General features: G+C 38.0%; 1 protein-coding gene across 1 annotated transcript in view; it reads left to right on the forward strand.

The window, feature by feature from the left end:
• Window positions 1-12,766, forward strand: part of ttyh2 (tweety family member 2) — a 61,385-nt gene extending 48,619 nt beyond the window's left edge. Inside the window, exons 7-14 of the mRNA XM_053340854.1 lie at window positions 2,956-3,025; window positions 3,181-3,236; window positions 5,855-5,947; window positions 6,090-6,182; window positions 6,518-6,660; window positions 7,446-7,631; window positions 7,716-7,794; window positions 11,627-12,766. Of these exons, the coding sequence (XP_053196829.1) occupies window positions 2,956-3,025; window positions 3,181-3,236; window positions 5,855-5,947; window positions 6,090-6,182; window positions 6,518-6,660; window positions 7,446-7,631; window positions 7,716-7,794; window positions 11,627-11,707 (801 nt within the window). The 3' untranslated portion in view covers window positions 11,708-12,766. The remainder of the gene's footprint in view (window positions 1-2,955; window positions 3,026-3,180; window positions 3,237-5,854; window positions 5,948-6,089; window positions 6,183-6,517; window positions 6,661-7,445; window positions 7,632-7,715; window positions 7,795-11,626) is intronic.
• Window positions 12,767-17,331: the final 4,565 nt, after the last annotated feature.

Raw genomic sequence — 17,331 nt, forward strand, 5'->3', positions numbered from 1 at the left:
GTGAATACGAATTAATTCAAAAACAAAACAAAAGTCCTTTATATATCTTGAGCAATGTCATTTTATCACAGAACAAATCAATAAATAGACCAATGAAAAAACACAACCAGGCTTGTTCTTAGTTATTCTTAGATCCAAGTAGAGCTACTTAGATGTAATAGCTGACTATTCTGTTTTGGAAGTATCGCCCAGAGCACTGAGACCCCCTGATTGTCACAGGGTATTTTGCACAATGACAGTATGTGTAATATTTGTTGTGTGCAAAAGTGGCACTTGGGCAAAGGCTGTTGGATCCACAAAATCAAATATTTAAAGCAAAGTTAATGGAAATGGGAGTTTTGTAGATGCCTTGTCATGTCATATTGGTCGAGGGCAACTTTAACTTGAAAGTGGTGCTTGATGAAAGGTCAGGGGGTCAACAGTTAATGGAAATGATCATCTGGAGACCAAAAATATCCATACTACATTTCATGGCAAACTAACGGAGCAGAGTTAGTTATGGTTTAGCTTAAAAGTCGTTCTTTAACTCTCTCCTTATTCTGCATCTCTACTTGATGAATGAAGTGTAGCTAAAATCCTTCTTACATTTCGTCCTGTACATTTTGTCTGTGTGTCATTTACATCAGCCTCTTACGTAACAGGCCCTAATCATGTTTAAGAGAACAAAACCCAATTTGTACGCAACAGGCCGACGTAACCTAATCAATTACGTGGTGTGTGGCAGAGGGTCACCCTGACTGAACTGTATGAGCCTTGTCTCTACCTGAGAGCAAACATCTTCTTCTCCACAGCTTACAAGGGCCTGATAATTGCTCAGGCAGGAACATTACAAGTGTGAAGAAAGCAATTACGGGAATCAACTACACAGACATCATTTATCTTGGTGGGTGATGTGCCCCCAAAATAGTATCACAATATTTCAAGGTATTTCTATGATAATGATATTCTTGAAGATATGACGAAGGGATTTTTGGCTCTCCTCGTACTCAACCAGGTGCTTCTGCTATAAGTTTGTTGTACTGGCCCCTTGTTAGAGTCTACTACCACATCTTACATGGATGAGTGAATGAGCCCTTAATCGATTAGTTGCCAACTATTAAATTAATCGACAAATATTTTAATAGTTGATTAATCGTTTTGAGTCATTTTAACAGAAAACTATCCAAATGATCTGATTTCAGCCATTCAAATGTGAATATTTCTGGTTCCTTTAGTCTTTAATGATAGTAAACTGAATATCTTTGGTTTGTGGACTGCTGGTCGTGACAAAAGACATTTCAGGATGTTTAATTAGGCTGTGGAAAACAGTGATTGACTTGTTTTTGCCATTCTTATGACAGACATCTTATGGACCAAACAACTGATCGACTAACTGAGAAAATAATCGAAATATGAATCAATGATGAGAATAATTGTCAGTTGCAACCCTGCTCCTCTGAAGAGTAACCTCAGAGAAGCTCAGAGGAGACGGGGGAGCCTTTTTACTTGGCAGCTTTGTATCACTTTGGCATGAATTGGCTTGTTTGCTTCATACATGCCAAATACTGAAGAAAAGCAGACACAGAGAGAGACAGTAAGAAAGAAAGAAAGAAAGAAAGAAAGAAAGAAAGAAAGGACTGAAGGAAGGAAGGAAGGAAGGAAGAAAGAAAGAAAGAAAGAATGGATTTTTTTTTGAAAGATTTAGCTTTAGCTGGAATTTCTTTAATCATTTGACTTTATTTCCTATTATTTCAGTATAAATTCAATGTATAATATAAATACTATTCATCCATTGCAGGTGCGGCAGTCATCAGACAGGTCAACATCATTTGCAGGGTCCAAATAAAATCTCTTCTTTAACTTGCTGAGATGGTTTGACAGTGTTGAAGGGAAGTGGGGTCCCTGTTCAGTAGGTAACCCACATGTAAACAGAGAGCTCATAGCACTGCCTTCAACCTGTCACCGACATCCTTCACCCTAACTGAGGGTGAACTCACGAAAATATATTTGCCACTGCAGCCAGAGCGCTGCGCCCCATTTAAAATGAAGTTTTGCTCCTGTGCTATAATGATGTCAGACATTCACCACAACCAGGGGAGCGACAAATCTGCATGCCAATGTGGTCTTTGAGAGTGCAGACAGCATATTTGTAGTGCTTTCTAAGGGATCATTGTGCTTACAAGTGTGTATGTCAGATGTTATTTGGGTTTGACTGACTGCAGATGATCTTGTGTGTGCATGGGAATCTTCGAAATGTGTGTGTGTGTGTGTGTTAGATCAGTGAGTACACAATAAATGAAGGCTTAATGAATGCACCCCTTCACAGAACTCTTAATTACAGGCAGCAGGTAGTCTCAGAGAATCGCTGTTTTCCCTTCAGGAATTCTTTAAACTTGCCCCTGAACTGCAGAGCTACTTGGTATCCCACGTTTTTTAATAAACTGGCTTGGTTCACTTTATCTCGTCTGTGTGTGTGAGGCTCATTAGCGTAGCCCCTGGAGAGGGTTAAGCTACATGCAGTGTGTTTGTCCAGAGCCTGGGGGACATTTAGCATTCAGACGGCACCGTTTGGAGGACACTGCCGCTCCTCACTGTGGTTATTTTGCAAAGGCAGGTTTCTTGTTAGCGCCATGTGAGGGGGGGGGGGGGGGGGGTAGAAGTGGTTGTGAGTGACAGAATTGAAAAGTATTCCTGTCTAGACGTGTTAAAGTGGATTAGAACACACAGCCCGTCCTCTTTATTTTCCTTTTTGTGTCAAAATGTGATAGAGATGACGGTCATTATTATTATTCAGCATTGTCAAAAAGAGTTTCTGAAGTGTTAATGAAATATTAATGCCACATAGAGTATTTGCTTTTTGACACTCTGTTCCTAATGGATTTCTTTTTTCATTTGCAGTTCGAGAACCGTTCATTCTTTTCAACTATGTCTTTGTTTTCTGTTCGCCGCTCTCATACATCTCCTGTTGTATTTCAGGGCACAAGTGATTTCTGCATTGCCCCTGACAAGTACCTCATGAGCCAGACAAAGGGTATCATCAGTGCTGGTAAGCCTCAGCGTTAATAATCCTGCTCGAGTGGAGTTGTAATTATTAGAGCATTAAGCTGTGGCCATGACAAGAATTGTGTTGTAGTTGAGTTTAAAAAAATGATTGCTCCGAGTGCTTTTAATTAACCTCGTCTTCTCTTTGCTTTTTCACAGATATTGTTCACTACTACCTTTACTGCAACCAGACTCTCTCCAACCCCTTCCAGCAGGTATGAAATGTGTCAAACTTTTGGATGCTCCTAAATTCCTGTTGAATCAGCGTTGGTACTTAGTGAACAATGAGATGGTGATTTGCAGGGGAAAGTTTGGTTGAGGTCACTTCATCTGTATTTCATCTGGGACATTGGGGGGGTTAACAGTTTGGGGGGATACACATTAATTTGATTTCTTTTATGGCATCCAAATAAATAAATATAGATATTGGAGCCTATACAATACTTCTTTTTTTCAATTATCAATAATATATTAAACACTGAATACATCAGTGTTACATTTAAGACATTTTCCTACATAAGTTAGTTACTTAAGTTAGTTTTAAGGTAGAAAGTGTCCTGTTTTAAATGAAGAAATATCTAATTACATAAATTCAACCAAGCAATCAATACAAACTTTGACGCTACACACACACACACACACACACACACACACACACACACACACACACACACACAGTATACATTTCAATACCAAGCCCCATCAAAGAGAATTTTTCCTCCAGAGTTTTATACCTGGCATTGAAGAAGAAATAATATGATTAATAGGGTTTGTTGGACATTTTGAAACTAGAAATGAAATTGTTAACTGAACAAAAAATCTGAAAAATCCATTTTGGCTGCATTTGAGGGACTTGACCTCAGTATTTTTAAAATCCCGGCTGCAGTCTTGCATCTAGGTTACATAAAACCATTCTCTCACTGCATTAATATGTCTGTATTAAGGGTTAGGGTTAGGTCATCAGTGCCTTTTTAAATATAGTCATTTAAATGCAGTTGAGTCGACAGTCAAGTTTTTAAACGTAAACTTATATTTTGACCTGCAATTTACTAAATCAGTGCTCAATGGGACGTTCAGATGTCTGCCCTTAGTGCAGCCCCTGTCTGTTTGACTTATATCCTAACTTTGCCTCACAACTCTTGTAGAACAGTTACAAATTTGCAAAGCATCCAGCACTACACCATCTCCAGGCCTTTCAGCATTATTTTCCTATCTCTCTCTCTCCCTGTGCCTACTTTTCTTCAGTCTTTGGCATGTATCAAGCAAACAAGGCAAAACATGCCAAAGTGATACAAAGCTGCCAAGACAAAGGCTCCTCCGTCTCCTCTGAGCTTCTCTGAGGTTACTCTTCAGAGAAGCAGGGTAGGGATTTTGGGTCACATCACTGACTTCTTCACTGACATCAAGGCAGCTGTAAAGTCAATTTCTGTGAGCTCTGACCCAGTGGAGTTCAGATCTTGTTATCTGGCTCTCATAGACATGCCCCGAGGATAACAAGAGCACAGCTATAGAGGGCAAGCAACCGTCACCTCGACTGGTAAACAAAGTCAGCACTCTTTTCTCTGCCACGCATATACCCAACAGGTGCAAAGTTCACAAGCAAGCTGGCAGATACAGGAATTCACACTGATTGGCAAACATACAAGCTCTCTCTTTCTCTCTGTTTTGGGTCTTATATTCTCAGCCAGAGCAGCAGCAGTACCCTGCAGTTCCACCCTCTGTGTCCTTGTATTTCTTTGCTCTAGCCGTCACTCCTGCGTCAACTCTGCTTCTTGCCACAGCCCTTTTTTTTCTGTTCTTATTATTATCATTTCTTCTGCTTTCCCCTGCGCCCTCCTCTATCTTCTTGTTCTGTCCTATTTTTTACTTTATTTGGCTCAGAACAAGCTCACCCAAGCTAAAGTAAAAACTCTGATTGTGCAGCAGAGAGGAGTTTGATTATGGACAGTCATGCCACTGATGCAGATCCAAAAGTCAGATCAGAGGAAAGCAATTACGTTTATGGATGGTTGACGTAATTGACCATATCCTTTTTCAATTTAACATTGTGCCACAGGCCAGGGGGTTTCCAGGCACCTCTTGTAAGGTTGGGTGACTGTGAAGATACAATTTTACCTTTGAAATGTGGCATATTGTTTCATTTATGATTATGATTGAATGTTAATTAAAAAAAAAAAAAAAAAAGAAGCAATGCAGAAAGTGCTGTCTTTCAGGTGGGATGTGATTATCCAGTTATTTCATGCTTATTTTGCCCCCTGTTGGTAAGAACAGAAAACTACAAGCCCACAATGAGACATTCAAACTACATGTTGTAATGTGATGATAGAATATTTTATATCAGTGAGTGTTGAATTATTCAGTCATGGAAAACAAACAAACAAAAAAAAAAACAACATTATTTATTCACTTTTGTGGTCCTGTGTTACAGTGGTACTTTTGTTTTGTTGCTATGTTACTTAAATGTTTTTATTTTATTTCAGGGTACCGTATTTGTCTTCAAGGCTAAATCTGGCCCCCGTGCTGTTATTTTTATTGATCAATCTGCATCATTTCTATTAAATAAACTAACAAATGAAGTTATATAAAAGTAAAATCCATTATTCATAATGTGCTGCTTTCATCCATGTGCTTTCAGTTTGTGGAAGGACACACAACGTGCATTTTTCACTTTTATCATTTGACGATAGCTACATTAAACAGCCTTGGGAGCCTTTATTTTCTACTCCGTGTGACGACTTGGACTCATTAAAATGCTTCTCTTAAGATCAATGTTTATTCCTCATTTGCATTCTCTTCACTCTGTATGTATTTACACTTGCTTTCTGGTTTACAGCCTCTGACCATCTTCCAGAGGTCCCTGACCACCATGCAGATCCAGATCCAGGGTCTGCTGCAGTTTGCCGTGCCTCTGTTCCCTACAGCTGAGGTATCACACACATACATACCGAGCTACAACTCTTATACTGTCGTAAAAGGCAGTAAAATGGTTGTAGGAGTAGCATTAAAAGGACGTTCTCATGTAAATAAATGCTGGAGTATTTTGCAATGATATGATGAACTCTCCACAGAGAGATCTAATGGGTATCCAGCGTTTGCTCAACTCCTCTGAGGTCAGCCTGCACCAGCTCACCGCCCTGCTGGACTGCAGGGGGCTCAACAAGGTTTGTTCATTGCACATTAATTGGCATCACAGCAACCCAACTAGGTCAACAGGAGAGTAAGTGGCCACGTAGGATTTCTACATGAATCTGAATCTGAGCTGGCAACAGAGCAGATTTTGAAATTTAATGAGATCAACCTCTCTAAGCTTTTCTTCCGTAATAACATGTGAATTTCTTGCATGTTTAGTGTGACTGCAGTTAAGTATATATCTTGGATACAACACACACCAACACTCTAAGTGCATTTTCATCTTTGCTTCATTTTGTCATATATGGCAGCGAGAGCCGGCTTATGTAATCATTCATTTGCCTTTTTCGGTGTTTGACCTCTTTAGGACTACCTGGATGCGATGGTGGGGGTTTGCTATGACGGGGTGGAAGGTGTGCTCTACCTCTGCCTCTTCTCCATCCTGGCAGCCTGTGCCTTCACTGTGATGCTGTGTGCCATTCCCAGGGCATGGAGACAAATTGCCTGCAGGTCAGTTCGTTCTCTGCTCATCTGCCTGCTTGAATGCCCTCATTTCCTCATCCTGGAAGCATCTCTATGCAGCACCACATGCACTCTATGTGCCAAATGCTGCATGTGTGTGAATACTTACAAGAGCCTAGATGTTTTCCTACAAATACAGATTCAATTGTGTGACTGTAATGAGACACACAGGATGTTAGAGCTCCTTTCATCTGAAACATTAGTTACTGCTTTCCACTTAAAGGACCATACTGCTGTTTTATGCCTTATTACGGCTCCACATTTAACAAAGCATACTGCAACGTTTTAGATTGTTTTGCTGTCTTCCACGCAGGAGTTTTTTTTTTGTCCCAATTCATGCACTATGAACATTACCTTGCAGAGATTAGAGATGGAAGTTAATTCATCACAGTGAACAATGTATCACCTTTATTTCTTTGTCTTTTACATTATCATCATGAAAATACTGAATCAGCTGGTTGAATACAGTGGCAACAAGCAACAAGTTAGCCATGTCAACTTAAAAAGTGATAGTATGTCACTTCTGTGTTCACAGTTTATTTCTGCTGTCCGCAAGTAGCCAAAAAAAATCAATTATAGTAGGTTTAAAGTTAGATATTCATATACTACCGAAGTAACAAAAGGCTTCCTGGAAGGTTGGAACTTAAGCTAAAACCTTTACGACATACTTGTGGACATGGTCAGCAGATACGGGCGATTAACATTCAAAACAATGGTTCAAACTCACATAGGTCAAACTTCTTGATCTTGCTGATATTTCACTCTGCCTCCAGGGAACGAGATTATGACGACATCGACGAGGAGGACCCGTTCAACCCGCGGGTGAGGAGGATAGGCTCCCAGAACCCCAACCACACCAACATGCACAGCTTCTGCAGCTACAGCAGCAGCATGGGCAGCCAGAATAGCCTCCATCCGCCCGCCCCGGCCGTCTCAAACGCCCCCATGTCTGAGTACATGTGAGTGAAAGGAAAGAATGTGTGGTGGAAAGTGTGCTCGGAGTCTCTTCAGCTTCTGAGTGGCTTCTCTTATTCTTTTCTCAGGAACCAGACAGCTTTGTTCGGGGGAAATCCGCGGTACGAGAATGTGCCTCTGATAGGACGAGGCTCTCCTCCACCCTCGGTGCGTTGGGTCCCAGAGGCCAAGTCCTTCCTATGATGTCACTTCCCTCTGAGCTAACCAGCCAGATTTCACTCTTAAAACACAGGAAGCTATTTTATTATAACTACTGATTATGCATTTTCTTTATTCAGTGACTCACTTCCCTCTTTAAATATCACTTTTACATCACTGAAATGTTAAGCCATATTTAACATTTCTTTAAAATATTCTTAAAGGGTATTTAATGAGATATTCTAAAGCTGCATACTGTGCCTTTTCTGCATAACTTATAGGAGGCTGACTTAAAGCACCAAAGCAAGAAGAGGAGAAGTAATGTAGTTAATATTTAATCATGAGGCGAACATCATTTAGCCTTTCTCAGGCCATATTCCCAGGAGAAAGTGACACAGGTTTTAACCCGTAAACTCACTCACTGTTGACACTGAAGGTTTTCTTCCTCATTTAATAAATTCGGCCCCCCACTGGGCCTTCTGTCTCCTGTCATGTAGGGAGACAGAAATAGAAACATTTTTGATAAATTTTTTATAGGCGCTGCCTCTTTATAATATGCAGCATAAGTGTGTGACGAAATACAGCAGTTAAATGCATTAGGCAGGTATGTTGTTGGTAAGAACCCACTTATTATATTTGGATTCATATGTGCAAAGAATCTTAATAAATTACGCTCTTAACAATTTTTTAACAAGGAGAAAGTAATTAGTTTTAGTGTGTAGTTTTGTGTGTCAAACACTGTATTATCATATTAGGTTTTTTCAATATTGTCCTAAAAGAAACTGCTGTGTAATTGTTAATTTATTGAACATTTCTTTGAAAACGGTTATGTAATTTAGTAGCATACAGGCTATGTGCTCATTATAAAGATTTTAAGAAGAAACTTAAGATGCTGATATGTAGTCTGACGCACAAAAGTAGACACTGTAAACTGTGTATTTTCTCTCTGTTAAGGAATTGTCAAGAGTCTAATTTATTAAGAGTTTTTGGACTTTAACAATTACATCTGAACCCAAATTTAATGAGTGGGTTCTTCCTAACTAAACCACTTCAATATTCTTCTCTGTGTTTTGTACAAATTTGCACCACTCATTCTGTGAAGGTCTGATAAATACCTGCAAATTACTACCGGAGTGTCTATTTGCACCCCTGGTACAAATAGCCTCGGCCACACAGAGGATATTCATCTTCCACCGCAGCAGAAAAGGGCAAATTTAGAAAGGTTTCATCTCTAATGTCTGTTCTAAAGACATTTCTGGCGATAAAGCTGTATTATATTTTCATAATCTTTCCTCAGTGAATGCATACAAGCGTCAATTTTTCAGTTAGAAATTATTTGTCGCCAATATCTATCTTCCGTATTAGCAAACATATTGGGTGTCACATCACTACATAGGACCAAAGTGGTGGTGTAATGGGTAGCATATCCGTCATTAGGGCAGGAGACAAGGTTTCAAGTCTTTGCAGCAGCAGTTATATATTGATAATGTTTTTAGCGTAAAACTCTGCATTTTCATAACTTTGTTAAGTAAATGCATATAACCAAAAAATATCTGAATTTACAACCTTCAGTTTGTTATATCATGGAAATCAAATCTTGACAGACACGTCTATGGTTGCCATGGATACCAAATACATTTCAGACCTCTCAAGTGTCAGGCATTGGCCCTGAGACACATGCATTTCAAGCTGCTCTTACGCTCACACGCCACACCTGACATGTTTTCATGCTGAGAAATGATAGATCTCACCGGACAGAAATTATTATATGATATACACAAGAGAACAGCAACATATATTTATCCCGCTCCGACACTCAGTCCCACAGCATGCACTCCTAATTGTACTGGGGTGCAAATAGCATACATTGATATTTGCACCAAGACGGGCGCAAAAAAAAAAGATGAATATATATTCTACTTTTCATGTTAGTCTCACTACAGTTTTAGTGGAGTTTGTAGATGATGAAAAAATATCAAGTTCTTCCTTTCATTTCTGTCATCATTCTCATTTAACTTTAGGGTGTAGTTCCAACTTAACCAGGAAATGTGATGCACTTTGCCTTATGACTTCTTTTCCTAATGAATACCAGCAAGTAATGTCTAATTCAATTCTCCCTCATGACTACAACTGTGCAGCACCATGCAGTAGTTTTCGGCTAACAGCTTCTTTTATATATTTTTTGTTTGTTCGTTTGTCATGTGTATGTTTGTTTGTATCTTTCATTTCTATATTTCCTCTTTTTTTTATCAACTTTTTGGAGATATACTCTCAGCAGTATAGAAACCGAGTAAGTCTTTTAAACTCTTCCTCAGGACTACATGCTTCACTTTTCCTCTGTTGCATCTCCGTCTTTTACCTCTGCCTCACTTCACCCCCACATCTCTTTGTTTGGTTCCTGTGCAGTTTTCCTGTTTGGCATGGCTTTCTTACTCACAACCTGTTGTTCTCATTCCAGACGGTCTGTAGCGTGGGTTTGTCTGCCCCTGGCGTTCACAGGGTGGTACTGTAGTTGCGTCCCTGGATTTCCTCACAGTTTTAGTCTCCCTGTGCATGCTCCAATCATCCAAGTCTACAGCTTGTATTTCCACAAGGTGTCCTCTGTAATGCTCTAGACATTAATTTATCTGGGTACAGAACAATTTAGAGTGGTATCACAGTTACTGTAAATATTGCTAACGATTAAGGGATTCATTTATGTGAACAAACTGTAGGTTACATCTGTTATCTATACCCTGAGACAATTTATAAAAAGTGGGAATTAAAGGAATTGTCAGCTGAAAATCAATCTATCTATCTTTTGAACGTCAAACACTTGAAAAAGATTTCTAGCTTGCTCATTTGTGAAAAAATCAATTGTTGTCAGCTTGGATTCACAGCAGCTACAATGGATTTCTTGACATGACCACTACTTCTGCTTACAATCCCACAATAAAATGCATCACATTTTAATAATTGGGTAAAACTATTATTCAATTTACTGCTCATTATTGAGTATCTGTTACTGTGAGAGCCTAATATGTCTGAGAATTTAGTTGTTTATTACAATATGAGTATAATGAGACTTACTTACTTACTGCACAAATGGATTTAACCATATAATAACACATTCACAGTGCCTGATGAATGAGGACAGGTTGTATATTTTCAAATGTTCTATTGTGTGAGAGAAGCTCAGTGAGATCTACAGTGTGGAGTATGGGGATGATTTTGGACACATATACTGAGTAGCTGATGAGGCAGGGAAAAAGTGTGCAGATGGGTGTGGAGATCAGGTGAATGAAACTTACACTTACACTTTGGATAGCCACTACACAGACAACAGTTTGTTTTTTTCAAATAGCAAGTTGAGCGATTTATTGATGAAGCTACGACTATTTAGGAACATCTCAACATACAGATCAACTGCAGATAAGTGGATCATGATAGATATTTGATATGCTACCATAACTTGAATTCATAATAGATGTTGTGAATCTACAGCTGCTGTCCAATGATAACCTTCAGACTTTACAGAGCCACATTTCAATCCTGCAGAGCAGAGAATCTGATATTCAAAAGATAGATTTTCAAGGGACTGTTCCTTTAAGCTCCTCATGGCAGTTCCTGTCTTTATAACTGATGATTAGGCTTCAGTCCCCACTTATGAAACCTCACCCTTTATTTTATGTTAATGATAGATTTTCAGTGGACTGCTCTTTTAAGCCCCTCATGACAATTCCTTTCTTTATAACTGATATTTAGGCTTCAATCCCCACTTATGAAACCTCACCTTTATTTTCCAGAGTCCCCTTGTAACATGCTCATTATGTGTCTGTGTGTGTTTGTCTTTCCTTCACAGTACTCCCCCAGTATGAGGGCCACCTATCTGTCCATGACGGAGGAACAGAGTAGACACTTTGGGAACGACTTCCAAGCATAGACTTCTTTATCTATCCGAGGAGGGAAACCGCGTCGTACACACACAACTGATAAAAGAGTGTGTGGCTCATACAAAGCATCAGCATCTCGTTAGTCTGGGATTCAGGACAACGCAACTGTATCTGTACTGTTCTACATGTGTTGTATGCTCATAAATAATTAATGACACTCTTCCGCCCCAAGCCATTTGTTGGAAAACATCTCACAGGCTGTCGATGTTAACCTCTCTTAATCCAAAAGACTACAATATTCTAAATCATCTGCCTCTCCTGTTCAAAGATACTTTACCTTCTCCAACCCTTCAAAGCTTTGACGCTGAGGTGTTTATTACTTGTTACAACTTACATACTTTCAGATCTCCAAAGAGAAAAAAAAATGTGAACATGAAAGCTGATGTAAACATGCCATATTTTCTATATGTTATGCTTCATGCGTGATATTTGTGAAGCACAAACCCAGCACTGGCAGCACACACCAGAAGGTGATGTTAAGGTATAATTTATTTACGTTCACACACACACAGAGATACACGCCTGCAAGTGAAGCTTTATGTTTCGAAATCTCCGGAGACGAGACTACCTTGAGACTACGGCTTCTGTAAATATGTTGTATAATAACAGACTGTTGTCTCATTCTGATGTGTTTTATTTTATTTCAAACTATGTGCCATTTTATATATTTTTTCTAGTTTTCTGTGGCTCTGTCACATAGAATCACTATTTTTTTTTTGTATTTTATAAAGGGCCATTAATTCATGTTGTCTGCATATCTAATTCAACTAATACAAAGTCATTTCTACCATTGGGAAGCTGTGCTGCTCTAACTATGATTAATGAGAATATTCAGGTAATTATTTTCATCAGATCAAACCATCCAATGTTTGTATTGACTAACAATTATTTTCTGTAGGGATTTATTACATACATGCAGTTTTGTTGATTAAAGATTATGTTGTTTGTTTCTGCATGTTACACTGTACAGGCACTCGGCGTGGTGCGTAATTTTGTGTGTGACCCCAGACTTTAGGGTCTAATTGTGAGTTGAATAAAACCAGTTTTGAATACAACTGTGTGCATCTTTAGTCTGTCATAGGCTACTTTTGGGTACAATGTCAGAGTTCGACCAGTTAATTAGGGATAATTTGTCCAGTTGGAGACAAAAGCTGTGTACTCAAATGGGAAAAGGCTGATTTTTGGGTCAGCGGGTATGTCTTTTGGTTTTAGACAATGCAGCCCTCTCTAGATAAGGCACAGACAGATGGGTTCTATAACTAGTTAGATCCTTTACCCACATGTTTGGCACATACTTTACCATACACTACCATGTAGCTTCTGTAACGGGCTGTGGAGACCAAAAATGATCCGGTGAAGAACCGTGATGTACGCATTAGCTCAGATTAACTTAATTTAGGTGGTGGCCCAACATGTTTCCAAAAATAGGGAATGATGGAGTGAGCTCATTGTGGCTTAATGTCCCACAGGGCATGAAGAGGGTTGAGAAAATAATTAAGTACCTTAAAATTGTGCTTAAGTACTTCAGTAAGTGTACTTAATTACTTTTCCACCACTGGAACAGACATACTGTTTGGACCATGGATGTTGTGCTGAGTTGTTAAAACAGAAATCTTAACCTGTAATCTATACTCAAACCTCAAACTCAAAACTCAAAACATACTTTCTTGCCACCAAAATAATAAATCTGTATTTTTAAAGGCTATCATTAGTTACAGCACATTTGCTTGGTGAGCTTCACATTGATATTTAAAAATTGAAAATAAGCAAAAAACATGATGACTTGATAATGATGAATGATTGCTGATTTTGGGAGTTTAAAAAATACAAATATTACTTTTGTCCAGATCTTAGTTGCACTAATATGGTAGCTTATAAGAGGCATAGCTTCCTGGGATGAAATTAGCTGAATCAAACATCCAGTAATGAATGTGTCAAAAATATTAATTTGAAGTGCTTTCTCAGTATTTTCAATTATTCATACATTTGTTACCAATGTTCTGATCAATTAATCACAAAATGTCTAAAAATGGCAAAAGCTTATCTGAAGTTACTAGAGATAAACTGGAGTGTTCATCCACACTGACTGCCATCATCTAATCGAACAACATTCATTTAATCCACTCTTCTCAGTTTGTTTATGGAAGTGTCTCACCCATCACCCAGAAGCAAAACTCCAGAAACCCTGAACTCGGTCCATAGTTTAAGTCGACTGGGCTGACTTCTGTGGGTAAATCAATTTATTTGAAGGTCTTTTATTTCAAATGAAAACAAACTGAACTGAACTTTTGTTTACCCGTATGATTTGAGCTGAACTTCATGTTCTGTTTCTTTGTCAATGGAATTGAACTAGATTGAAAAATATGTGAAAAGAAAACATATAATGGTGTATTGGAAATGAAATGACTTTCTTTGGTTTTGCTGTTTTGGCTGTATTTTAGAGATAAACTGAGAATTGAAACCTGAATAACAAAATCTTGAAGGCTAGGAGAGACACCTGGCTGTCACCCCTGATATATAAAAAGTCAAACAAACAGTGAGTTTAAGTTGCTTTGGTGAGTTTAGGGTAACATCCCCAAACACACCTTAGTGTATCCTTCCACCACATTTACCAGCATCAACCCACTCTTTTCATAAATGTGTTTACTTCTTTTAAAATATTAGAAGTACACTGATACTTTTTAATGGTTTAATTGTATTTTTAAAATAATTTTGGAATAAAACAGTACTAGTACTACATTTTTAACTCTATATTGTTTTGTTTTTTTGCATGTTTAATCACTAATTACTTCCTGTCTTTTCAGCCACATTTGATGACCCCACTGAAGCCCGCAAGCTGAATCACGTTGGACAAACAATTAAGTTGTTCTTTATACTACAAGTGTTGTTAGAGCTTTTACTTTATTTAATAAAAACACTTGAGTCTGTACAGTTAAAGTTGCAGTGTGCAGAATTCAATGCCATCTAGTGGAACAGACTTGGCAGAAATGGAATAGAAACTCAGTTGTAATTGTAACTTTGTAAATTTGAAACTCAACTGCTCTGACATACTTTTGTCTTTGAAGTCTCAAATTTGTATTTTGTGTTGAGATACCTTTTGCATTTTTGGAGCAATTTAATTATAAAGTGAGGTTTTTTACCGCATTATTCAGGTCTCACCAGCATGTGACGTCACAAATTAGAGGGGACCAGAAAAAAACAAATTTTAAATGTGTCTCACTTCCACAGTTGTAACTCTCTAAGCACATATTATACCTTAAAATATTGCCACATGCCTCCACACTATCACAATGTAAGCATATAACCAATAAGACTTAATTGAAAGGGACAGCACTGTCACACTCTCACTGACCGCAGTACAATCTGCAGGCTCGCTGTCTCCTCAAACATTATGTGAACATATCATCCTACTCAGCTAGTTCGGCTGCCACTAATAATGTCTGCAGCTAGAAGATTCTCTGAGCTAGAAGATTCATTTCAGCAAATCAATTTCTCATCAACAAAATGTGAATTTTGTGATGAGAAGGATTTCCCAGTGGTTCTGTGGTTAAGCCTCGTTCGTGGTCTGCTTTCCCTGACAGATTACAAGGCTGTGAGTTCAACCACAGCTCAGGGCAGTGCTCCTGGCTACACTGCTCTGACTCTTACTTTAAGCAATAGCACTCGATGTTTTTGCTGTTTCAACCTCAAAGCAACAACTGAACCCTTCAACTGACTCCAATTTTATTAAGGCTCTTGAGCCCAAGCACAAATGTGAGAATTTTAACCTTTTAACCTTTAACCTTTGACATAGCTTGATCAACACAAACTAAACACACACAGAAAATTCTTCTGATGTTCACATGTGATACATTTCAGCAGTTCAACCTATGGTTTGTGAGTTTTGGTGTTTTCTTTAGGACATTCCTCTGCAGAGCTATCTATGAATTTTGAAGCCTATTTACTTATTTTAAAATCTACAAATGAAACTTGATCATACTGATGCTAAATCATGGTAGTTTAGGCTCAAGTAGGTCCTGGGTTTGATCCCAAATGCAGGCAACTTCAATCTACGAATGTGACTGATATGCTTATTTCATACTAACACATACACATTTACGCAATGAGTGTCTTCTCTTTATCACCTTCTTTACTACTTATTTTTTCACTTTATGTTACTTAAATCCATACTTCACATCCCATGGGAAAACTATGACATGATCTACAAAATGTATTTTAATGGGTATTAAAATAGATCATGTATGATTCATACATTTGTATTCATACATTTATCGTCATACATTTCACTTAATTACAAATATTCTTTATTTTATGTATTTTTTAAAATTTTGAGTCAACAATTTTTCATTTAACATTTTGTTGTTTTTATTGTTCTTTTATTTAGACTTTACCTTTTCAGGCCAAGTTTAATTTTGGCTTGATTATTCTTGGTAGTGTAATAAAGCTTCATAATTTTATATTTTTCAATTTTCTATTTGTCCAAAAGGTCATTTTCAATTCTTCCAGCAGATGTCAGCAAAGTGTTGAAGGAAGTGCTGCTGAAACTGCAGTACAGCACAGCATGGGCATTGGAAGCATTACAATGTGGGTGAGACAATCTTATATGAGGGTGTCTGGGGTCCTCCCAGTAAATTTTAACAGAGAAGATGCCATTTCCTTTATTCTGGTGCCTTAGGGTTTTAATACTTTGATCTGGCTATATTAGCTTTGGAAAAACAATGAGTATATTTTGTAATTTCATCTAGAGGAAGTATTTGGCCTCAGATCACATATTAAAATTGAGCCATCTTTAGTCATAACCATTCATTATTTATTAAAACTTGGGGATCTCTTTCTTTTCACTTTTAATGCTCTTGATGACATCATCAGTGATGCAGTGGGGTTAATCTAAGCCTTTCTGGTTTATCACAAAAATCTCTCTCTTGCTACCTAGTTCAGAACGCAGCAGCTAGGCTTCTTACTGGTTTACTGGAATAGACGACATTACATCACCCCAATCCTGGCTTCTCTACACCTTCTCCCCATTCATTTTAGAATCTAAGATTTTACTGATCTGAAACCTAAAGTGACCGCACTTTCACCATCAGGGCCCCTCAGCTTTGGAATGACGTGTCTGAGGAAATCGGCTTTCAGAGACACTTCTTAAAACTCAGTCTTTTATTTCATTTCATATAACTTTGTTTAATATATATATATACATATATATATATATATATATATATATATATAACTACACAGCTTGTATTTGGAAATGTAAAGCAACATGATTTATAGCTTAGGAGGTTTTAACAAAGTATGTATGCTAAAAACTTACTAATACACAAATATAGGCCTTTAAATTGTGATCAACAGCGCCCCTTGTTGGAAAAACATGTAAGTAAATGAGCTGATCTCACATTTAACACTTTGATTATTTAATCATTAATAATCATCTCTAGAAACAGACACAAGTCATCCTGATGTCACACACTGATGCTACATTTATTAGAGGACACATAGTTTGGCTGCTTGTTCAACAGAGGTTTTTGGTGCTGTAACAAACCATACACTGTGTCTTCTTATTTACTGTAAACTGATGTGTGAAGATGAATTAAATGTTGGTGAAAGCAGGACC

This window comes from Scomber japonicus, chromosome 20, assembly GCF_027409825.1.
Source record: "Scomber japonicus isolate fScoJap1 chromosome 20, fScoJap1.pri, whole genome shotgun sequence".
NCBI classification, from domain to species: Eukaryota; Metazoa; Chordata; class Actinopteri; order Scombriformes; family Scombridae; genus Scomber; species Scomber japonicus.